At 41.4% G+C, this 26,157-nt stretch overlaps 1 protein-coding gene across 1 annotated transcript in view; it reads left to right on the forward strand.

Annotated features, from left to right (window-relative positions):
• Window positions 1-26,157, forward strand: part of MYO16 (myosin XVI) — a 454,918-nt gene that overhangs the window by 399,700 nt on the left and 29,061 nt on the right. The window contains exons 30-32 of the mRNA XM_029913187.1: window positions 607-908; window positions 2,767-3,966; window positions 24,077-24,235. Coding sequence (XP_029769047.1) covers window positions 607-908; window positions 2,767-3,966; window positions 24,077-24,235 — 1,661 coding nt within the window. The remainder of the gene's footprint in view (window positions 1-606; window positions 909-2,766; window positions 3,967-24,076; window positions 24,236-26,157) is intronic.

The following is a 26,157-nucleotide window of genomic DNA, read 5'->3' on the forward strand; positions in this document are numbered from 1 at the left end:
CTGTGATTTTAAGTACAATCACTACAATAAGTTAGAAAAATCCACAATTGTGCTCAAAATGATAATAATGGAAAGCTTAAACAAGAAGACTTGTGTTGGTGTATAGGTAGGATATAACACAAAGCCAAATTCATCTGTTAAAAGGTCACAATATTTTAAAGATTTGGATTTCATAAGTAGAATTTACAGTTGGTTTTTTTAGAAAACAGTGATAAAAGCTCAGCATTTGCTGCCTCAGTAACTTTCTATTAAAATGCATTTCCCAGAAATTGTCATTCAGATTGAAATCCTAGCTTTTGATTGTGCTTAACAATCAAAGTGTGAACAATTCATTCAATGAATGTCTGATAAACAATATGAAACTGCTTGAGGAAAGCTGTATTTGGGTGAAAAAGATCCACTGTCCTGTTTTATCATAAAACAGGAAATGGAAGAATGCTAGCAGCTTGATCTGGATTTGTTTGTCAGAAGATTACTACACACACCCTCTAGGCACAGCAGGGGTGTTGGAAGATTGTTTACCAAAAAGCCGTTGTTATGTTTGCATGAACAGGTTCATTGTTATCATTTGAATAATGCATCTGGGCATCTTTTCTGTGTTTTCAGAGCTGAAGACAGGGGTGGGAAGGTCTCTGAGGACAGCTTTGCCGGCTGCCGAATGCCTAAGCATTTTCATTCCAGTTCTGTGCCTGTCCCCATGGCAGTGGATGGCTTGGTACATTCTGTGGCTGGATCATCCATCAGATCCCCCTCCCTGTACTCTGTGTTCAGCATGGATGATAGCCTGCCATCACCAAGGAAACAGCCTCCTCCCAAACCAAAGAGGGACCCCAACACACGACTGAGCGCTTCATACGAGGCTGTTAGCGCTTGCCTGTCGGCAGCTTCTAAGGAAACAGCTAATGAAGGTTAGGCAGAAAGGAACTAACCCTCACAAACATTGATCTTTTGACTTTGAATCTTAAAATGTTTTCAGAGGCCTTCATAAAGTCTTGTTTCCTTAGAATATCTTCAGTGGCAATAAATAAAATTGCCAACTTATTAGTAATTCCAACTAAATCAGTAAATAACTATTCATTTGTTCTAATTTCCTAGTTTGTCAACAACAAAAACTTATTTACAGAGTTCTCCCTGGAGATAAGTGAGCTGTGTCAATTTTAGCCATTCTGCCCTATTAACTATTTTATTTCACTTTTAAACAGTGTTATAATCTTTTGACAGCTAACGCAGAACATTTTGAATGTTGAATTTTACTAGGTTAGATCTAAATTATCTACTCTTTCTCTCCACATTAATATGAAGGCACAAGAATAAACCACACCAGAGATAGCGGCACTTGAGTTGCGAGTTAAGTGAATTATATGAGAATTCATATGTGGTGAACTTGGATGTAATGGTACACAGATCATACTGAAATAGAATGAAAGTCCAAAAATGTTTCAAAGCATTACAGTGTGTAAACTGCAATTTTGATTAAAGTAGTCCTGCCCCCTCGCCATCCTTCAAATTAAAGAGGAAGAAATGCTTTTCGCTCTCACTTGTTAAGCCTGAGTAATCAGATTTTGCCTAGAGGCTAGCAGATCCTTCCTTTGCTGCAATCAGGGTGGGAAATAATATACAACCACTCTGTAGCCACTAGTATGGTGGCTAGAGGCCCTGCATATCCTCTTTGCCTGATAATTTAGGTTGATGTGTCTATGTCAGATGTATTTCCATCTTTCCTATCCTTCTTCTGGCCCATCCACCCCTGAAACCGCTCCTTGTGCTCCAGAGGGGAGAGAAGCATTTAAGGGATGGAGAGTTCCAGTCCATGCTTGAGGCTTTCTATCCCAGTTCAGTGAAACTGCAGCAGTTGCACAGTGTTTGGGCCTTCTGTGTCCAGCAGCGCTAGGGAGGAATAATATACCTACAATCAAATGGTTCTTCGAAATAATGACATTTTTTTCTTATGTTAATGGTAGTGTATATGTACTAATTTATAAGTCACCTGGCATCTTTGAAGGTGCATGGGCTAAATAAATGTGAAATTATTGGACCAGACTCTTTACTGTACCCAAGTTCTGATGGGAATGACAGATTGGAGGTCTGTCCAAAGAGTCAGCTATAGCTCCCTGATTCTCTACCCCAAGTGGTGTCTGGGGCTACTCTAGCTGGTGACAGCTAGCCAGGGTTCTAAGGGATCAATTACCAGCTGCGGATAGCCCCTGGCATGCCATCCTCTTCCACTCCTCACTTCCTGCACCAGAGGCTGTGAGGAGGGTAACTACAATCTGGTTATGCCAGCTCTAAACCCTTCAAGAGAATGTCCTCCAGGCTGTAGGACTTCATGACAGGGACCTTGTGTGTGGTTTCTACTTCCTTTGTGCTGCTTCCCTCCCTCATGCATTAGCGAGCAAAAATGGGCAAACCCAGTGGACACTGCACACTCCTGCAGAGCACCAATGATCAGCTCATTGAATGACTGATCTGTTCGGGTATTTCTGATTCTCTCCCTTTGATGACTAACTTTAGTACTACTGATAGCAAGGCAAGATTCCATCTCTTCACCTCCAATGATAGAGGCCAGTGATTTTTGAAGCAGAAAGGCCTGAGTCTTATTTCTTACTCCATATGCGTGCAGGTTAGCTTTTGACCAGAGCTCATTAAAGTACCTTGAATCCTATCCAATGAAGGTTTAAGTACAAAACTTTTGTAAGATATTATCTTGCAGAAGACTCAAGACCTTGATCTGTTGTTAATATGTATATATATATATTTCCATTTCAGTATTGACCCGACCAAGGCCACACAGTGATGACTATAGCACCATGAAAAAGATTCCTCCCAGAAAGCCAAAAAGAAGTCCCAACACAAAGCTCAGTGGCTCTTATGAAGAGATATCTGGCCAAAAGCCTGGGGATGTGAAACATTCAAACGTAGTATCTAAAACAGGTGGTCATGACATTATGACAGTACAAAGAGCAGCTTCTGCTGATGGGCCACATCACAGCACTTTGAGTTTGTGTATGTCACAGGAAGAGGAGGAAACTGAGCCGGTGTATATTGAAATGGTAGGGAATGCTATGATGAATAGTTCTGCTGAACCAGAAAGCCCGGACCAAGGAGAGTCTGTTTATGAAGAGATGAAATATTTTTTACCGGAAGAAGGCAGCAATGGTAATGGGATGGTTCCATTAGTGACCGGATCTCCTCCGCTGTTGTTTGAGAGCAAAAACTCTGTACCAGTTGAAGAACTTGATGCAAATAATCAAGCAGCCTTGGGCTATAAAGACTCTTGTGACATTCCAGCCCCTTTCCCAAACTTGCTTCCCCATAGGCCCCCACTTCTTGTGTTTCCTCCAACCCCTGTAACATGCTCACCTGCTTCTGATGAATCACCCCTAACACCACTAGAAGTGAAAAAGCTTCCTGTCTTGGAAACTAATCTAAAATACCCGGTGCAGTCAGAGGGTTCAAGTCCTCTATCCCCACAGTATTCCAAAAACCAGAAAGGGGAGAATGAAAGGCCTTCATCCCCAGGTTTGGCTGTATTTAATGTTTCAAGCAAAGTATCTCCTCCTTCAACTCCTCCTCCTCCTCTCCCACCCCCGCCTCCTCCTATGCCCCCATCTATTTCCTATCGACCTTCCTCACATTTTACTTTCCCCCCAGAGACTTGTGCTACTTTTCTGGCTAATACAGGGAAAACAGGAACAAACTCAGATCCATCAAAAGTACCTCAGAGACCAAATCCTGTTCAAGTTGGAGGTTCGTCTTCCCCATTCCCCAAGCTGCCTTACTCCCCAGTAAAGGTGGCAAGAGCTGAGCACAGGAAATCAAACTCCAACTCATCATCTCCACTTCCATACAGCCCTACAAACTCAAGACCCTTGACCAGTCCCCTTGATGAGTTAACTAGCTTGTTCAACTCAGGACGGAGCATGCTTCGAAAGTCCGCCGCAGGAAGAAAGATTAGGGAGCCTGAAGGTAAGCTTGATGGGAATACTTCACTTTACTGTGTGTTCTCTCTGCACACACTCAGTTGACAATATCTGTATCTCAATATTTGTGCCAGTTCTCTTGGTTGTGGTATTAAATTTAAAAGTGAACTGAAAAGCACTGATAAGTAAATGTTTTAATCTCTTCTATCATACTGTCAGCACTGCACCTTCACCAACTATGCCAGCCTCCAGCATCCACTTCCCCCACAAATGTCCTCATGCTTTCTTCCACACTCATCCTTATGCAGTGAATACACTCCCTTTGTTCCATCAGCTCCCTCTCCAAGTCCCACTCTGCCACCACAAACATGAACTCTGCTAACTGATGATGGCTAAGGTAGGCTAGGTAATGATTTTTGCCTTGGGGCAGTCTGAGATATCTGATACTTTTTTTATTCGTATAGTACAAAAGCAAAGGGGGGAAATGTATATATATTTTTGTGTTTCCCGCTGTCCTGTCCTTCATGTGCCACTTATCCTCTTCAATGTAAGCTCTTTGTGGCACAAATGTTGTCTACCTTTGTGTTTGTACAACACCTAGCATAATGGGGTCCCATTCCTGATGGAGGCACTGGGAAGTATGGAAATATAGGTATTTAATAATAATAAATAGATTATTTTAAGATCCCAACTATTAAGAGAATATATGTATAGAGTTAAATTACAAAAATACTTACATTCTAAAACAAAGACCACAAACAGATCTACAAATTACTCAGCATAGCATCTCTGGAGTACCAGTATGTTCTTTTCAATTTGTTGGCTAATTGCCAGACTGACGTGTGTGTGTGTGTGTGTGTGTGTGTGTGCGTGTGCATGCACGCATGTGAGAGAAAGAGAATGTGTTCACTGGCACTGTTCTTCAGAAGTACTACAGTCAGGAGAATCTCCATGTTTTTCACTTTCACAACTTTTTGCAAAAAAGGCCTGTTTTAAAGCAAAATAATGCAAAAATAAAACATTATGCCCATCTCTTCAACCACCTTTAAAAGAAACTATTCATAGCTCAGGTTCAAAGAAATGTAAAAAATCCATACACGACCCCAAGTTGTGATGCATGGTACTTTGCTGATTCTTTGTGGGCTGTTTTAAGGTATCCCTTCCAGCTCAGGTACAGTGAAACCCCGCTATACCGCGATGTTTGGGGTCCAAAAAATTACATTGCGCTAAATGCGGGGTCGCGGTATAGAGGGTTTCAAGCCCGTCAGTGGTCCCCAAGGCGGTGCATTGATGTGCTCCGCCTAGTGCCCAGCAGGGGAGAGAAGCTGCAGCCCCGCACCTGCCGGGGACAGAGAACAAGAGGGCTGCGGGCGCCGGTGCTCTCTGTCCCTGGCAGGCGCGGGACCACAGCTTCTCTCCCTTGTCTGGCACTAGGCGGAGCACATCAATGTCCCGGCAGCCATCATGGCGTTGGGTACCACTGGTACAGTACATACAGTACTGTATTACTGTGTGTCTTAAAGGGGGGCCAAATTGTGATCGCGTTATATGCGATTTCGCGTTATGGCGGGGCGCCTTATTGCGGGGTTTGACTGTACCTATTTTATAACAGTCATTGGCTATGTTGCTTCCTCAATAAACAGTTATAAATATGGAACATTATCCTGAAATCACAAAGGGAAGATAGGTTTTTTTAATGCTTACTTTGCTATTGCTCCAGTTTCACAGAGAAACTGTCCCACAAAATAAAACAACTTGTGTCAGAAGCAGATAAATTAGAAACCAATGGCCTATTTTTATAAAATATATATCTTGTAGTTGTGAGAAATCAAGGAATAAAAATGCAGAAAATATATTAGCAGATTATACAGTTCCTCAAGTTTTCTCTGAAATGTCTACTTTTCATCTACTAGTCAGTTCTTACACTACAAATTTAAATGTTTTTCTTCACATTCCAATAGTTTAAACAAAATGACTAGATAGTACATCATATGAAGATGAGTTTACAATGTCAATTCAGTGGCAATATCTTGACTGCAAAATTGTATTTTGTATATTTCAGTAGGTTAGCTGTATCGTACAGAATATTTACTTTAATTTGAAGACTTCAGTTCAGAGTTTCATTATTACATTTTCATGAAGACACGAGTTTGGATAATGCAATCATGTTTCTCCATTTAGAAGAATTTAAGACTCCAATCTAATACAAGAGGGGTTGCAACGAAACACACACACACACACACACACACACGCACACACACACACACCCCCTAATTGATGACCAGGCTTTCAGATTGCAGAGCAAAGTCCATTGTACCTGATGCAATTGAGCCAGAAGCTTGCCACTTTACATACATAGTTTTGAGACCATAATATTTTACAGATCCTTATTCAGTCATTCACCTTGGGCAAGGAGCAAAAGGTTTAAGATTTTTTGTTAATTTGTTATTATTGGACAGAATAGTGAAGCTCCAGATTGGTGTGCGTGCAAATTATGAATTTTTAGAGTTCATCTTGATGTCAGCAGTTACTTTAGCTATATTAATAATGCAGTTGGCAAGTCTTCTAATGTCTGATTCAAAAGTGGAGTCTGGTCATCTGGTTTAATGTTACTTTTTTAATTTACTAACAACCACATACCAAAAAAAAAAAAGTATGTAATGCACTATATACAGCAGCGTCTCTCCATATAAAAGCAGTGTGCCAGCTGTCCTTCTTGGACAGTCCTAATCTGTGGGGAGTGTCAACAGTTTGTTTAATACCAGAATCTGTTAATTTAAAATCCAGGATTATTGAATGTATGATCCTCTTTTCCATCTTTGAACCCATATCTGGCCCAGTAATTAGCTTTGTTTGTGTAAATATTGATGGCATATTTAAATTGGGTCTGATTTCCTACTTTCAAACATAATGAAAAACGATGTATCGTTGGCTTGATTATCCTCTCACTTTTTGTATATTGTATTCTCTATGGGCACAGCTCCATTGACTCCTGTGGGGTTAATTTGTGTGGCTATAATAGAGCAGAATCAAACTAAATTAGGGGATATTAAGTAAATATATTTAGGAATTTTCATTAAAGTGGACATCACAGAGTCTTTACACACATTTGACAAAATACATTGAAAATATTTTGGCTTTTTTTCATATAAGGAGAGCAAATTTAATTGGTTTCTCTCACCATTATGTCTTTGGCTCAGAAGTGGTTGTTAGATTGGAAGTGGAAGTGCATTCTCAATGCACCTAAGCACTTCCCTTTTAGTGCAGCAGGGTAGGCCCACTTCAACAGAGACTGCAAATTGACTTTTATGATCCACACAAAAGGTTGTCTCAGGTTTAGAGATTTCTACAAACTCATTTTTCATCACCTGTGATCAAAAGATGGAGATCAGCTCAGGTATCCTGTGATCCGAGGCTAGTGTATCAACTAAGCCTACCATCTAGCAGCTCTGAATTTACCTTTCACATGGAAAATATTGGACTCCTAAATATTTCATCAAGACAGCACTAAGTATGAAAGATCAAAGTTCAAGGAAGATATACCATACAATTTAAAATCAATATTTTATTAGATAAAAGCTGCTGCATAAATTTAAGTGCAGTTATATATAAATTGTTACATATAAATTGTTGATGAGAAAAAGGATCTATTGCATCAAAGAAACACAGACAAATATACACAGTGTGTTTTTACGGCTCACATTTTAGTTTACTGCACATCTATGGTTCATTTCTCTTGTAACAACGGTTATAAATATTACCTTTCATTTAACCTCTGGTGCATTTTAATAAGATAGTAACATAAGGAAGTGGATTGCTTTATGCAAAATTTGAAGTATTATATTGGAAAATGCATAACTTCTTGGCTTGTCTAGTATTTTTATAATATCTTATTCTGTCTAGTGTATTTTAAGCTCTTGCAAGGTTCCTCTCTTTCCCCAGATTCTCTTTATTTGAAATGGTTTATCTATAGTAGGTGATGCCATGTGTGCATGAAAATTAAAAGGTTTCTCCAGAACAGTGCTCTTCAGTTTACTACTATGTGATTCTCTTCACTGAAGAGAGTATAATCCAATCAATGACTTTATCTCAAAATAGAGGGTGAAATTGAGGCCCTTTTGAAGTCAATGGACATAAGAACGGCCGTAGCGGGTCAGACCAAAGGTCCATCTAGCCCAGTATCCTGTCTACCGACAGTGGCTAATGCCAGGTGCCCCGGAGGGAGTGAACCTAACGGGTAATGATCAAGTGATCTCTCTCCTGCCATCCATCTCAACCCTCTGACAAACAGAGGCTAGGGATACCATTCCTTACCCATCCTGGCTAATAGCCATTAATGGACTTAACCTCCATGAATTTATCCAATTCTCTTTTAAACCCTGTTATAGTCCTAGCCTTCACAACCTCCTCAGGCAAGGAGTTCCACAAGTGGACTGTGCGCTGTGTGAAGAAGAACTTCCTTTTATTTGTTTTAAACTTGCTGCCCATTAATTTCATTTGGTGGCCCCTAGTTCTTGTATTATGGGAACAAGTAAATAACTTTTCCTTATTTACTTTCTCCACATCACTCATGATTTCATATACCTCTATCATATCCCCACTTAGTCTCCTCTTTTCCAAGCTGAAAAGTCCTAGCCTCTTTAATCTTTCTTCATATGGGACCCGTTCCAAACCCCTAATCATTTTAGTTGCCCTTCTCTGAACCTTTTCTAATGCCAGTATATCTTTTTTGAGATGAGGAGACCATCTGTACGCAGTATTCAAGATGTGGACATACCATCAATTTATATAAGGGCAATAAGATACTCTCCATCTTATTCTCTATCCCCTTTTTAATGATTCCTAACATCCTGTTTGCTTTTTGGACCACCGCTGCACACTGCATGGACGTCTTCAGAGAACTATCCACGATGACTCCAAGATCTTTTTCCTGATTCATTTTAGCTAAATTAGCCCATTATGCTATTCAGCAAGGCCAAGACTTCATCCAGAGATCTCACTAAAAGTAAGGCTCGTTTTTGGAGCTCTTCATAGTAGTTCATTTATTTTTTAAAAATCGAGTGTGAAAGGTACTAGATTACAGCCTTGGAGACTAAAGTTCTTTCTTTATTCCCAGAAGTACAATAGAGGCAGTGCAAGCAAATCTCAATAGTCTACCTCAGTCTTGACCTGGAGGAACAATCTCAAGGGGTGAGAAGACTCTCATGGCCATTCATTTCTTGACCTCTTTGTTGAAACTACCAACCAGTGGTTTTGTGACATGGACATTTGCTTGCTGTGGACTGGATTGAGACTGCACCAGCTCTTTTCACATAGACCACAAAACACCCAGCAGATGGGAATAATTTTCAGGGACTACTGAACTAGACTCGACTTATATTAGTGTTGTTATTCCTTTGTAGCACCTAGAGGCCCCAACTGCAATCACGGCCCATTGTACTAATTTATGTACATACTGTTCACATATTAAGAGAAGATTCCTACTCTGAAGAGTTAACAATCTAAATAGACAAAACATACATTAGGGAACTGAGGCACAGAGAGGTTAAATGATTTGTCTAAGGTCATAAAGGAAGACTATGACAGACCAGAGACTAGGGTGACCACCCCTTTTTAAAGGCAAAAGTAGGACACATGTAGGAGCCCCGCCTGCTCTGTGGCCCCATCCCTCCTCTTCCCCGAGGCCCTGCCCCGCTCTTCCTCTCCCCCTGAGGACCCACCCCCTGCTCAGGCTGGAAACCAGAGCCAGGCCATGGTAAGAGCCGCCCAGGGAACTCGGGCCACTGTGGGGAGTCCCAGACTCTCCATCTGCCCTGGGTGGGGGGCTGGAGTGCCTGAGAGCAGCCCCCGGCCCATATTCCTGCCCCCTGAGAGTGCCACCCATTGCAGGTGGAAGGTCCTGGCCTCCCTGGGCAGCTCTTACCACAGCCCAGCTCCAGCCTCCAGCCTGGCCAGGAGGTGGGACCTCCAAGAGAAGAGGAGAAGCAGAGACAGGGCCTCATGGCTGGGGGGGAGCTAAGACCCACTTCTACCCCCCATGCTGGGAAGAGGCAATCACCACCCCTGAGCTTCGGGCAGGTGCAGAGCAGCGCTGCAGGGAATTCGGGACAAATGCTATCCCTGAGTCATTCAGCCCAGGACCAGGACTTGAACTCTGCATTTTGGGACAGGTGGTCACCCTATCAGGGATTTGAATCCAGCCCTTATGAGTCCCACTTCAGTGCCATAACCACAAAACCATTGCTGCTATCTAGATTATGCTACTGATTTCAAAGATAAAAGTTTCAATACCCATTGTCACAGTTCTGGGCTAGCTGCAACTTTGACTCCCTCTCGAGTCTCTTTGAGTGTCCTCATCCAGGTGACAGGCCTCTTTTCTTCATCTGTTCTGGGGAGAAACCCCATGATTTTCTGCTTCTCAGAATGGGTCCCTGGCTCAGTATCCTGATCATGATTCCTCAGCAAGTCCTACTGGGTTTGAGGCCCAATAATCTTCCCTTTGGGAGCTAATGATGAATGCAGTGAGCCCAAACAGTCTTTCCAAAATAAAGTATTGTTTAAACTCAACGGTAGGACAGAGCATTACAAGAGCAAAAAGTTTTAACACAGCAGTCTACACAGATAACTGTCTTACCTGAAGCTAAGGTAAGCATAACTTATCAAGGCACTCCCACTTCTAGGAACTGGAGTACAGTCTGCTTGCACTCAGTTCCTGTGTCTTCCCCTTGTGTTTCAAGGCTGTTCATTTATCAGTCCCAAAGCTCTTTGTCTCCCTGTATCTCTTAAACCTGGTTAAACTGATTTCTGCAGCCCCACCAGAAATGGGTTGGGGATAGACTTCCATGCAGTTGGCTCTCTGTATTGTCCTTTCATTATCAATATATGTGGGGCTGGGGTGGCTATCAGAGGTGTTTGTCTGCTTTCTTGTCTATGTGCAGGCCAGCTCCTGTCTGAGTTACCCCCTTTGAAATCATGCAGCAAGCAACACAATAACAATCAGATAGACATATAATATTCATAAAATGTTATGGGCATCTCCCACATCCTTCACATCCATTACCTATTTTGGGTCCCCTTTTTACCCCCTTCCTGAGTCAGATATTTCCCAGATAAACTTACATACAAATGAGCAGCTCCATGCTATCCAATTATAATTGTGATACTCAGGAAGCTAATGGCCCCAGGTATTGCAGATAGGAGAAACAGTCTCAAGTTGCAGTGGGAGAGGTTTAGGTTGGATATTAGGAAAAACTTTTTCACTAGGAGGGTGGTGAATCACTGGAATGGGTTACCTAGGGAGGTGGTGGAATCTCCTTCCTTAGAGGTTTTTAAGATCAGCTTGACGAAGCCCTGGCTGGGATGATTTAGTTGGGGATTGGTCCTGCTTTGAGCAGGGGGTTGGACTAGATGACCTCCTGAGGTCCCTTCCAACCCTGATATTCTATGATTCTATGATATTTTGGCATCCTAGTTCCAGCTAGAGCTTAGCAAACAAATATGCTTTATATGATAGGCAGAGCTGTGGAAAATAGCAACTTGGTTCTTGTCTCTGTAAAGGAACGTCCTGTCAGAGGAGGGTATTCTTTTGATAGCTTGTAAATAATTCCCCACTATGAGCCGATTAAAGTAAGCTACTGTTGGTAGCTAACATAGGTCTATACTGGATTGCAAATTAAATTCCCACTTGGGTTTGAGAGATGAAATCCCAGTCCTTTATCCTCTAAGCCACTCAACCCTTCTTCTTAAGCAACTTAATAAAGATAATATTCATATCTGCATCTCATTATTCCTACATTACAACATAATAGATTTCGTTCTTTTGTAGCAAAACCCAAGAATTTACAAATTGTGAGCACTATAGAAAGATATACTGTCACTTTTTATCTTCTGTTATCCAGGAGTACCGAGGAAATGATAATATGATACTTTGCACTTATATAGCATTTGTTAGCTGAGGATCTCAAAGCACTTTTAAAACATTAATGAATTAAGCTTCAAAATACTTCTTTGGCATAGATCAATACCTGCTTATATACATCTGTTTAATTACCTAACACAGTTCTGTCTGACTCAAATATTTTCTGTGACTAATCTTCAGATTAAATATGTGCATACAGCTGAATAATTCACAAGTGAGTAATTTACTCTACACATTTAGGGCTGCTGTGCCCAATTTCTACTAGATACAGCAGAGTGGGGGAAATCAAGAGAGCTGCTCATAGCTCTTCAATGCTGGAGTCACTTCTAAATTAGCCCTACACTGGTTGGCCATGGACCCCCTAAACAGGGGATTACTGAGAAGGTAGCCTAGGAGCTAGCAACACCAGTTCCATGCTGGAAATTCTGCCATGCTAGGGGAGTTCTCTAGCTAGCGAGTAGTGTTGCCTCCATGTTACCAGAGCAGCACAAGGAGACTGAAGTGGGCCAGAGAAACTTACTGCCTAGCCTCTTTTCTTGCTCAGAGAATTTCCATGAACCTTTTGTAATTCCAGACATGGTTTTTTTTTATTAGGGGTAGTAATAAACATTTATATAGTAACAAGGCCAAAAGGCTGCAGTTGGGATTGAGAACACATTGTGCAGGGTGCTGTGCAAACATGGAGAAGAAACATTGTCCAGGAGAGCCTTCACACAAAACGATGCAAAACAGACAAAGAGTTGGGGCACAGGGATGTAACATATAAGCATATTAAGATGGTGAAGAACTGGCATCACATCTTTAGTTACATATTTCCTTGTTGATCTTGGGTTTTTTGTTGTTTTTAATTGGTATAGTGGTAGGGTGAGGAATGGGGAGGCTAGGAAGACTATAGGAATGAGAAAGGAAGGGAAAGAGGGACACTCACAGCTCTATGCCTGTCTAATTTACCCTTTATTTGATTTTTTTGGTTTGTTTTTTCTCTTGGATTGATCATAAGCAGCTCACTCTGAGGATCTGATAGTCAGTATTTATAATATTTAAAATTGGAACTGTTAGCTACATGCAATAAGTCACATAAATTCTAGGGTATTGTGGTGTTCCCTGACCTCCAGTGTTTCTCTTTTAATCTGTAGAAGGTCTTGAAGAAACCACTGGAGAGAGGTAACAGATGATTGTGATTTGGGAATTTTAGACAGTGTTATGCTTTTTTTTCCTTGGGCCATGCACAGGCCTTTATCAAGGCATCATTCCTAGAAAAAATTAGTCCATTGTAGCCTAATAGTAGAATTTAATTTAATTTTCTCGTCACATTTACACAACATGTTTGCATATTCCTAACTTTGAAGGATGTGGACTGTCTTGTTTAATGGCCCCTATGGAAGGGCAATGGTGATGGGTGTAGGGAGAACTTTCCTCATTTGCTGCGTCAAGCAGTGTCTCTCACATATAAAATATTTCACTTCTGAGATTACTGCAAGTTTAGAGTGAACATTCTTGCTAGTAAGGCTCAATAGATGCAATATTCAAAGAAAACAAACTCCTAAAGGGTGTGTGTAAATGCTCCCAAAACAAATTGATTTTGAAATTTCAGTGAATGCTCTGAGTATTTTTGCAATAATTTCTCAGCTCCGTATTAAAATACCTGTACGTTTGTATGGTATTCCACATTCAAATTTACTTAATTCCAGTCACATACTTAGGTCAACATTTTTCAAAGTGATTTTGATTATGAGTGCATCAATTTTTGATTGCCCAACTAGAGAAACCTTTAAATGCCCTGATTTTTAGAGAGTGGGTACCCAGAACTTGGTCCGCTCTTGAAGTCTTCCCCGCCCCTCCCAGTTTGTCATTAGATGTCGGGGAGAGCTCATTCAGACCCCGCTTATATCATTAAATGTGCATGCCTAAAATTAAACATATGCATAAGTCACTGCAGGATTGGGGCTTTAGAGATTTTCCATAATTACTGTCTCAAGAGGAAGAAGTTAAGGGGGGAAGGCTGTACAGTCTTTTCTAATAACTTTTTAAATTGTCCATTCCATGTGAGTTTCCTTCAGGTCCTCATGCTTTATGTAACACTTAACCTTTTTTAAGTTTTTCTCTGTTTTGTCTCCCTTAACTCCCACATCCATTCTATGGCAGAAGCACAATAACTAAGCTGTACCACCTCACCCCGGTGTATCTCAAGCACATAAACTGTAATAACACTCAGCATGTAACATGGAATTCAGGTGGCAATCTACAAGCCTATTATTTTAATAGGAAAGTGAAACTAACAGCCTGGAGTACTGTTCCATCTTTATTGCTGGATTCTGGAAATCACCTTGTAACTGAGAAGCATGGCCAGATTGGAATCTTTAAAATGTAAACAACATATTTTCAAATAATCAATAATGTAATGGCATATGGAGGTAGACTTGAATCCAAGATGCAGGTCCAGTGAATGCATTGTTCAGGAGTCATGCACGGTGTTGATTGTAGCAGAGGTGCATTGATGTCGCCCGCCAACAACATGAGGGAGGAGAGAACAAGTAAAGAAAAATGAACTGAAACAAGCTGTCATTTGTGGCAGCAACATCAGAAAGTTCTGACGCCTATACATATACAATGCAATTATTTAGTAATAAAAATGGCCTGACTTCATTGCTAAGGGATTAAAGTTATTGTAGCGCCATTATTAGCTTGATCAGGACATGAAGGAGAATGAAACAGTGAAACAGATTTAAAGTGGCCAGCCACCACTTTATTAACTTTTAAGTTTTTTTGCAGGAGGATATGCTAGGTATTTACTTGGGCCCACAATGGTGTTAAGTGGCCTTGTGCCATATAATTAGTCCTGGGCGGAGAATGATAATTCTGTTTTGTGGAGGATTTTGAAATTTCAAAATTTGTATTAATTTTGATTTGAATTGAAAGCTCCACATTTTGAAATTCTCCATAAAACAACAATTATGAGGGAAGGGGAATTTGTTTCTGATTCATTTAAATGTTTTTGTTATAAATGTTTATGAAACATTTCTATCAGAAATATTGAACAAAATGTTTTAACCCTTTTTGACTCAGAACAGGAAGTCCACTAGTAGGCATTTTCTACACAAATTTCAATATGTCATTTAGTCAGGGCAGGGAAGAGAGAGAGGAGGGTAGGAGTAGGACACTGACTGACTTTAAAAAAAATGGACTGGGACTTGTGATGAGAGGGAGGAAGGTCAGGTGGGAGGGATGAGGCAGCTAAATGTGTCTGCTTGCTTCCACTATGAAGGAATCTCCTAAGTCTAACCCATTCATGGGGCAGGGAGTCTGGTACCAGTGCCCTCTAGTCTCACCTTAGGAGGCAGCACCCAGATGTGCTGGGGCCTCCTTCCTAAATCAGCAGCCCCATTCTGCCTACCATGTCACTGGGCTGGTTCCCCAGGCCCAACATCCCCAAGCATACCTCACCCAGGTCCTGTGAGGTCCATCATTTTTCAGTGGGACCACTTTGTATTAATATTTATTGGAACAGAGACAAGAAGTTGAGTGTTCCCACCTCCCATGTAATACCCTAAGCACCACACTCTACATCATCTCTCTTGAAGCCGCTGGTACCCCATGCCCTGGGGCCCTCCGTGACCACCTGTTGACTCCTACTACTGGCCATATTGGGGACCAGTACTCCCCTGCAGAGTCAATCCGATCTACCAGAGAGTCACCCTTTTCCTCCCCTCTAAGGGGATGTTCAGATCTGCTCCTGGATCTAGCAGAAGAGGAGGAGGAACATTACACTCCAGATCCAGCGGTCCTTCTGGAACCAGCAAGGCTGCCATCATCATCCCCAGAGAAAGCAGTGACTTCTACATCTCCTTCCCTCTCTAGTCCCCGTTCCCCAGCACCCTACCCTCCGCCCCAATGGTTTCAGGCAGTTTCAGGACTTTCTCCGCAGAATTGCTCGAGAGCTTCAGATTCCTATCAAGAAGATCCAGGACTCCCAGCATAAATTTTTAGACATCATCCCAACAGCTGGACCCAACAGAATAGCTCTCCCCATTAATGAAGCCATACTGGAGCCAGCTAGGACAGTTTGGCACACCCTTGCCACCCGTGCTCGCACCCACAAAAAGGTGGAGAAACGCTATTATGTGCCAGCCAAAGGAGTGGAATTTCTGTTTGCTCACCCTACTCACAACTCACTGCTGGTCCATCCAGCTTCTGAATGTGCTTGATCACAATATCCATGGTCTACTCCTATCAATAAAGAGGGAAAATGCCTGGATATGGTGGGGAGAAAGATCTTCTCATCACCCAGCCTCCAGTTCAGGATAGCCAATTAACACGCATGTAGAGGAGCGGACTCACCCCTGCGGCACCTCCTGCTGGTCGTCCAGAGAATTAGCTCACCAGCCTCTGGAGTGCCCTCTGCAGGCCGGTGATCCACCTTTCCTCTTCTCTGGCCCCCATGTCCCTCCCAAGACCCCGGTGCCCCTTGCCCTGGGTGCTGCCCCCTGGCAATACCCACACACACGCTAGGTCTCCCCTCCCAGGGGAACCCCCACCCACTAACCCCACCTCACCTCAGGATAAGGCCACTGCCAGTCACCAGCTAGCCCCCACTCTCTGGGGCAGACTGCAGTATAGGCCACTCATCATCGGCAAGGTTGGGTTTGGACCTGCTGCCTTGGCCTAGCCCTGGGCTGCCCTCTGCAACCCCCAGTACCCTTGACCTCCTACCAGGCCGCAGCCTGGGGCTATCCAGGCTGGAGCTCCTCAGCCTTTCCCCAGCCCTGCTCCACTATAGGTACCCTGTCTAGCTCCCTGCAACCAGGCCCTTCTCTCTCTGAAGGCAGAGAGAGACTGCTGAGCTCTTGGCTCCCAGCCTTTTTATACAGGCCAGCTGTGGCCTGATTGGGGCATCCCAGCTGCGGCTACTTCCCCAATCAGCCTAGTAGCTTTTCCCTTTGCCCCAGCCCTCTGCCAGGGCTGTTTTAAACCCCTCAGGCAGGAGCGGGGTAAGCACCCCGCTACAACACACTAATGGCTAAATATGATTTCCTGAGCTACGTCTATTTTGCAGAGTTTACTGACAGCCTTCCGCAACATGACAGAGCTCGTTTTCAATCTCTGATAGACAACGGCAAACTGATAGCCAGGACTGCTCTCCAATCTGCAGGCTGCTGATACCTCCTCTAGAGCTATGGCTACTGCCATTTTTATGTGCAGGGAGTCATGGCTCCATGCGTTAGGCTCCCGAGGGAGATCCAGAATAACACTGAGGACTTCCCCTTTGATGAAACACACCTCTTGAACCAGAAGACAGACGAGTCCCTCCATGCCTTTAAGGACTCCAGAGCTACCCTCTACTCGCTGGGGATGTACATGCCTGTCCTTAAGAGTAAGTTCCACTGCCCATCGAGATCTAGACATATGGTTCAGCAGTTTTTTACATGAGAGGCCCTATGAACCACCACAGAAGAGACTCACTCTCTCTCTCTCACTCATGCCCATCACCCCAATTGGGGTATGGGCCGCCAACCACAGATCTCCAGAGTCCTTTATCCTGGGCCATTTGCTCTAGCTGGTTCCAGGTATAATCAGCTTAGTGGCTTCCTCACGACTTTCACCTCCCAGCATCATGCGTCTTCTAGTTGAAGACCCTTCTTTTTCCAGGCTAAAAGTCTCTGTTATCTCTATTGGCGTTTCTGTAGCAAGTTAATTTTTTACGGGGTGGAGTTGCTAGCCCCACGCCCAACCCTCCTCCTTTATCCTGGCTTGGGACAGGCAGATGGCCCCAAAGGACCTCTCTGGTGGAGTTACAGAAGAGACAGAGATTCAAAAGTCCTGTTTCCCTATACCCTCTGCAACAGACTCTGCATCCCAACCTCAATCCCTGGCTTTACATTATTCAGGGTTTGCATCAAGTATATATCAGTCTGAGAAGCCTTAAAGATCTTCCCTATTTCATACAAGCTAATAGCATCCTCCAGTTATCTTCTGAATCTCTTTCTTATGTTCACTTCTGGCAGTTGGCCCCACTGAGCCTCTCATTGCACTGGACGCCAGCCACACGTTGCAATGAAATTACGCTTATAAATTTACACCTTTAACATTTCTGTCATTACACCTTCCTAGCCTGAAAATGGGCCTCCAGGGTGCCAAGACAAACAAAAACAAACCACTGCTTGACACCTTGTCAGTCTTGCCCTGACGGGAAACAGTTCCCCAAACTGGAAACACAGTTCAAAGTACACCTCGAATCTAGGGCTGGGCAGCAACAGCAGCAGGATGGCTGCTGCATTCCTGTGAGAGATTTATATTCAGCAAAGGGCTGGAGCCATTTGAATTAATCTTCTTTCCCCTCAGAGCATGGCCAATGCATAATTTCCATGTACATTCTGGGAGGAGGAAGGCTGTGAAAGAGACAAGCTTGACCCTTCCTTTCCCCCTCCTCCTCTCAGGACTCAGGTTGCTTTTCCCTTAGCCAGTCTCATCAAACATCCTCCCCACTGAAACATGGGATAGAGTAGGGCATTTTAATATCAGCATTAAATGATATTTTTGGTAGCGAGAGAACTTCTGCCTCCTGTGTCGAGCATTTCACTATTATATGTTCTATATTCTCCATGCCTTTACTTAGCTCAACCACAGCCATACTTATTCTTTAGTAGTTTTCTTCTTGGGTTACATTATTTTCTTAATATTTTCAAGGTCAGATAAAAATGGTAATAAGATGGCTCATTTCTCTACAGCTTACTGTACTGTGTTTCAGTAGGCCATGATGATCTTGGCACATAAGGAAATAATGCTCTTCCAGTATCAAATCGCTAGATATACTCTAATATATGTCGAGAGAGAGACAGAGATAAGGTTTTAGTGGGTAGCCATTACTCCACAGGGTTGAAAGATGAAATGACTTTTGGCTGTTACGGTCGAATCTGCAGACTGAAAGCATTACTGGACATTGGCCATTTTCTATTAAAAGAGAAACAGTTTTCAGCATAAACTACTAATCCCATTTATTTTAATTCTTCTTTTCTTTTTTTTTAAATGATGTTAGTCTTTCTTGACCTTCTGCACCTGAGGACAGGTCTACACTAGAAGTGCTACATTGGTGCAGCTGCATTGTTGCAGCTACACTGCTGTAGCATGTCTGGTGAAGGCACTGTATGCCAACGGGAGAGTCCTCTCCCATCTGCATAATTCCTCCACCTCCATGAGAGGCAGTAGCTATGTCAGCAGGACAGCATCTCCTGCCGTATAGAGCTGGTGTGGACAGCGCTTAGGTCGCTGTAACTTGCGTCGCTCGGGAGAGGAGCGGGTTCACGCCTCTGAGCGACATAAGTTAGATCGACTTAAGTGGTAGTGTAGACCTGTCCTCAGAGGCAGATTTTTCTTTTCTTTCTGAGCTGTGGCAGTGGGTACTGAAAGCTTATCCCTAATGACCCATATTACAGCTCTCATAGCACTTTGGCGACACTGCACCAATCGTGCAGGGGAAGTATGAACCTGATCCAAAACCCGTTAAAGTCAATAGGAGCCTTCAATTGTTTTCACTGAGCTTTGGATCAGTCTGTAAAAGAGCTCTGAACTCAAGAACCACTGCCATGGAAAGACAAAAAATTGGAAGGGGCAGGTGAGTTATGGGAAGGAAGGTAGAGGTATTTTTTTAAAGAGAGAGGTACAGGGAGAAATAGGCAGTCATTCCACGAGGGAGTAGTTCTGCAGGAAAGATATGGATTCAGAAATAGAAAAAGACAATCAATTGGCTAAGACATGAGTATGTGAATCTTACTAGCATAATGATATTTTGTGGAAATCCCCGTACATGTTGACACTTACATTTGAGCTAAATTATGTCTCTGAGTTTATTTAAGTGGGAGAGCAGATTTAATTTATTTTCTCACTTAATTACCATATAATCTTTCAATATGTGTCAATATACAACTTGTGTCTGCAGGCCAATTGGGCCCGATAGGTAGGTTCTGTTCATCCATTTTCCATGAAGGATGTGTGACGAGCTATATAAGCTGATGGTAACAATATTAATTTAAGTATGTTCCTACTCATAAAACAAATATAATGTTTGGAAATTCACATTTGTGCTCATACAAACAGATACATGTTTTATAACAGAATATTTTGAATATTTACAGCTCAACTAAAATAGGGACATTTTTTCTTTGTCAAAGAGAGAAGGATCATTTAGCCCCCTGGTATTTTGACTCATAGGAATTCACATAAAAAAAGAGAAGAAAAGAAGCAGTAGTAGTTAATCATTTCCATGATTGGCATAATCAAACTTTTTTTCCCCAGTATGAGAGCGAGTGTCTTTATTACACTCACTGTCTCATGATTATGTCATGAGCTCTAAACATCATCTCTTCCAGGAACTCTGAACATAACAGGTGAATGGGGAATTCATGAGTTGACTCTACTATATATCGTATTTGTTACATTTGAAAAAAATACTCCAGTTGTATACAGATATACAGAGTGTGGCAATGTTTCTGACTCTCCACCATGCCACAAGTAATGGCCTAATTGTGCCCCGATTTACAACCCATTCAATCTCTTTGACTTCAGTGAGATTTTGCCAGGTGTAAGTCAGGGCAGAATTTGACTGAGAATTAAACACTCAGTCATATTCCTGGCAAAGTCTAATAATGTTCAAAATATTCTTATTCATCACAGAACCTGGGAAGTTTTCCTTTTAAAATCTTCCACTCTTGAAGCCTCTGATCCTGCCTGCCTGCCTACCATAAACTGCCTATTGTCATGCTTTCACCCTTACGGGCTTTTCCCAATATCAGTGTCAGTATCACTCTTCACATAAGCTTTTGTTTATTTGTTATCAAGTTAAGACACTGCCAATCTCTGTTGCAATGTACTTATGGTGAGAGCAACAGAGTGAGTTTGAACAAACAGCCAACACTCAATAGTGCTGACTAGCCGTGTGACAGCTGTAGAAGCCATATATTTTTTTTTATTCTTTTCTCTTAAAGAATTTTTGTTGACATTTTTAGAAAGTTGACAGGGGTGGAGGAACGGTGCACAAGTATGTTTGTGTCAGGGATACCGGACAGAGGAAAGTTGATAGTACTATATATAGAAAGTAGTTTCCAAATTACTGTAGGAGTGTATCAAGATGTTGTGAAGTTCAAGTGAGTTTCAAGCTAATATTTAATTGTGCATGATGTGCAGTATACCCATCTCAAGATGCCACTACACAATGCAACAGCGTATGTAATAAATATGTTTTGAAAAAAATAGAGACCTATTTGTTATGCTATCCATAGAATGACCTTATTTAGAAAACTCACCTAATTCCACAGAGCAGGAAATAAGTCAACAATATATGTCCAATATTTATGCACTATAGCTGTTCACTGTAGGGTTTTATTTCCATTACTAGCAATCAGCCAATATACGTGGTGGTGTTTTTCTATTGGATCACTAGAACCTAGTACTGAGAAGTAGAAATGCCCTACATATATATAATAAACATAAGTTCAGTTATATAACCCAGACTTCTATGAGGTGAAATCTAGATTTGCTTCCCCTCACCTAGGCTTCTGGTAGAGAAGACAGAACTATTTCAAATACTAATGTGGTTCGCACTAGCTATGTCTAAACTTACGGCAGTGTGTAGAATACAGACGCCGAGCATGGCTATAAATAACAGTGTAGGCGGTGAGACACTGCTTAGTGAGTAGAGTAAAAACATGCCAGAATCTTAGGGTATAAACCCTACGTGGCTCTCTACATGCCCAAGCAGTGCCTCCCACGTCTACACTGCTATTTTTAGCAGTGTATTATCCTGCTGTTTTCCCGCTGCTGGAGCCTTTCCCGGTCACAGAGAAAGGCTCCAGCAGTGGGGAAAGGCTCTGGTTTTGGGGAGTCAGTGCCTTTCACTGCCACATATAGCTGCACATCACAGTATGGACACAGCCTGCTTTTCACTGTGGTGTGTTTCTACACGTACTATCCACACCACTGCCAGTGTATACAAGGCCTAGGAATTGTATCTCTGTAGTTTCTCTTTAATATTTGCCCTGTTAGCAATTAAAGGCATGCATTTGCTACCGTGAATGGAGCACATGGAACAGTTAATTTGTGTCTAAAGATGTCTGTCCCAGATATACTTCATATCTGTCCACCGTTTTCTTCTTCTAGTTAAAGGTGGTAGTAGACTATCCATTTAACTGGATAATAACTGTCCATAATGCTTTTCAGCATTTCAACCTTAAAATATAAAACAAAACAAAAAATCCTCTTTTTCAAGGGTACTGCATTAGTCAAAGGAGACATATATGTGTCTCTGAAAGAAAAAAAAACATTTGCAAAATAGATATACAAAAATCCACTGTCAACTTGAATTTCTCATATGAATTGGAGATTTGGGGGCACTCAATAAATCTTCTGGGTATCAAGAAAAAGAAGGACCCTATTCAATGACTTTCTACTTTTTATGTAATAGGAGGCAGAGTAATTATGTAGGTGGTTTATGATGATCTATAGGCAACTGTACTGACTATTTCCCACTAAAGATTTGTGGAGTTTCTCTTTCAGGCAAATTTTATATAAGCTATAATATGTAGCTGTACTTTACAGCCAACCTGCTACTACCAAGGCTAAGTCAAGCATTTACTTCACATTCTTTAATGTTGTACTGTATGCCAAGTCAGAATCTGCTGAGGCTCTAGCTCTTTTCCTAAATCAGCTAATATGAGAGGGTGCAGGAGACGTAGCTGATGAACAGAGAGTTAATTTAAATTCAGTTTTCCCTTCCCTTTGCATAGGGGTTCAATGTGCACACGTGTTATAGACATAATTTGTCTTTTGGGGAGAAATGAAAGTATCTGTGGGAAGGCATGGATCCATACCCCAGGGCTTTAGAATTGTGTTAAACTGTCAGAGCCAGGCTGTCTTATGGACCTAGCTGGAGATCACTCTGGGTGGGGCTCAATCTGTAAAGAGTCTGTGTCGTTTTGGGATTTGCCTTGAGGAGGAGGAGGAGGAGAAGGAGGATTATGATGTTACATTTTAACAATGTACACTTATTTTGCTCTCTGATGATGGTGGTTGTTATTATGGTAGCATCAAAAGGATCAAATCCAAGATCAGCACAATGCCACTGTACAAGCCCATAGTAGGAATAGTCCCTGCCCTGAAGAGCTTACAGTCTAAATGTACAAGACAGTGAGACAAGGAAATGTAACTATTCTTATCACCACTTTGCAGAGGGAACTGAAGCACAGATGGATTAAATGACTTGCTCATAAGCACGTAAAATGTTTGTGGCAGCAATTGAACCCAGTTATCTTGAGTTCCCATCCAGAGCCTTGACACTATTTCAAGGCAGTACCTATGTTTGTTTCTGCAGACAAGGGTGGAAAAAGCAGAATGATAAAGATAAGACACCTGATTCTCCACTGCCTTGCACCAGCCGTCATCGTCCACATTAGGTCAGCAAGGCTACCATTCTGATCTGGTAGTACTTATACCTCCTTTGCACAGTTGTCAATGGCTACAAAAGGTGCTAGGCAGTGGAGCCTTATATCCAGGATGTAAGACATTAGAATGATATTAGAGGGACAGTCTCAAAACTATGCCTGTGACAGTTTTGTGTCTATTTTTTTAAGATGCTGGACTTTCGTGCATTTTTCTTGGTTATCTTAGGAGGAATAATTCTTAAAGAACTGTCATGGCAGAAAACGGGTATTTGCCATTCGTTTGGGTTTGTGTGAAAGGTCACCTAAATTCTCCCCCTGGGAGAAGGTGAGAGAAAGACAAAACCGCATGTGACAGTTATTAGTCACGTCACTTAATGCACTAGCACATTATACTGAGATATTACAGTAGTAAGGACAGTATAAGAACCTATATAGAATAGAGTAGAATCTAAAATATAGGCAGTATATTTGCCAAGAATTTTCAGAGCAAGAGATTATCATGCATTGTAGAAGGAGGAAAACTTGTTTTTGATTTTGTAAACTGATATATGTATGAAAAGAAACAGCACAAATGAAACCCAGTTAATTCTTCGCTATTATAAACTTTAGATTGCATTTGATTATTGTCTTTGCCTGAAATTTTTTTTCTAGTGGGTTTAGTGTTTACTTAAAATTCATTTTAAAATGCAATTTGATTAGTAGATACCAGGTTACTGTGTGTGTGTGTGTGTGAGAGAGAGAGAGAGAGAGAGAGAGAGAGAGAGATACACTATTCAGTGAAAAGCTGACAGGCTGTTTATTTATATCAGGTGTTGAAACTAATATGAACTTGACAAGCAGGGAAGATCCCACCACATCAGAAATTGGATCAGAAACCCAAGATAAAAATGCAAACAACCATGGAACTCAATCGTCTAATCCACTGTCCAGTTCCGTAACTGCTGAAAATGGAAATTCAGTCTCAAATGGTAAGCGGTTTTTAATCTAAAAACATTCTAACATAAAATTGCTTAAGTGGTTTTCTGAATGAGTTTTTTAAGATACAGTCAAACTCTAGAATGTTTTGAATTGCAAAATATTAATCAAAAACTGGCTTAACTTTGTATTTATGAGTTAGTAAGCCTGTCTCCAATAATAACTGAGTGTGAATGACACAGAATAGCCTTTGTCGAGGAATTTGTAGTTAGTTCACTAGCTCATATAAGTGGCCTGGGCAACTGAGAATTGAGATTTCTGATCTTCTAATCAATGTAAAGTGGATTGAAAATGGAAAACATACTCTTCTCTTGGTACAGGTTTTCCTGCTAATGAAAGCTGAGTAATGTGTGGTTGTAAGTGGCACTGAAGAAAGAATACAAATTTACAAGCACCTAGGCACTGATGGCCAGGTCCTCCAAGGCACTAATTGCCCCAAAACCCATTGATTTTAATCTATTTAGGACTTGGCTACACACAAAAGTTGTACCTGACAGTTAAATCAGTACAACCCCCTTAGTGTGGACACAATTATATCAGTATAAAGATGCTTATACCAGTGTAGCCCATTCCCATATGGAAAGGGGAACATACTATACCACTGTAAGGCACCTCTATGCCGGTATAACTGTATCCACAGTGGAAGTTGTATCAGTATAAATATTTCCTGATATAAATATATCACACCCTGCACCAAAATAGTTATACTGGTACAAAATCTATGTGTGGACTGGGCTTTAGATTCTTATCTATCTAGGGTTTTAGTAGTATTTTCTAATGTCCTGAAGGGATTGCTTACTATTGACAATTAAGAAATGAAGTCACATTTTATATATTAAATTTACATGTCTGAATAGTTTATAAAGGGTTAATAAATGATTAAGAGTTTCTCTCATAAATAGCTAATCAGTTGTTACAGAATCTAACAGGTCAAGAGTTTGCTTGTAGCCATTTATAATTTCTATTGATGGGCTATAACCATCAATAACCCATACTACTCACATTGGTAACATACTTATAACATCTATGAATAATTTATCAACTCTTTTAAAATTATTAATAAATAGAACTTTAATATACAGTGTGACCAGAAAGTGTAATGATTAGAGAGGATTGGGAATTTTCCAACCGTTTTGTTTGTTCAAAAATGCTGATTTGCTGAAACTGAAAATTTTTGCAGAAACAGATCAGTTTTGACAGAATGTTAATCAGGAGAGATGTGAAAGCTCTAAGCTCTAGAGCAGGGACATGAGCATGGGTCTCCCACATCCTATGTGAGTACCCTAACCCCTAATCCACAGAATCCATCTCTAGCATACTGGTCCAATGAATACATGATTATATATACAAGATGGAACAGCTCCAACAGGAGAGAATGAGAGAGAGACCCATCCCACCAGAGAATAGCCCATGGCTTATGACACTTACCTGGGAGGTGGGATACACATATTTCAATCTCTGCTCTGAATCAGTGATCAGTGCCCAAGTTATTGGCTATTACAGGGTGCGATGGGTGGGCCTCTCTTTCTGATTTTTCATGAAAAAAATGGAAAGGTCTCAGTTTTGTTCCATACTGGAATGAAACCAAATTCCAAAACCTTATTTTTTTTTACAAAACAGAATTCTTGTTTTCCAGCCAGCCCTAGTAATGATGGTTACATTAACAAATGGGAAAATCCTCTGGAGCACTTCAGAAGAAGGATTAAATCTATTTAAGGATTAAAGGAAGGATTAAAGGAATCCATGATTCCAAAGATGATCAATTTTTTTTAAAAAAAGTAAAAAAGTCCTTCAGTTATGACAGCTTAGCTTCTTAAATGTTTTAAAGTCTGTCTTTTCTTGGGCATCTTTAGAGAATGATGACATTTGAGAACATGCCCATAAGATTTATCCCATTTTAAAGTATGGACTTACT

The sequence above is a fragment of the Terrapene carolina genome, unplaced genomic scaffold, assembly GCF_002925995.2.
Source record: "Terrapene carolina triunguis isolate 2854851 unplaced genomic scaffold, T_m_triunguis-2.0 Scaffold21, whole genome shotgun sequence".
NCBI lineage: Eukaryota > Metazoa > Chordata > Testudines > Emydidae > Terrapene > Terrapene triunguis.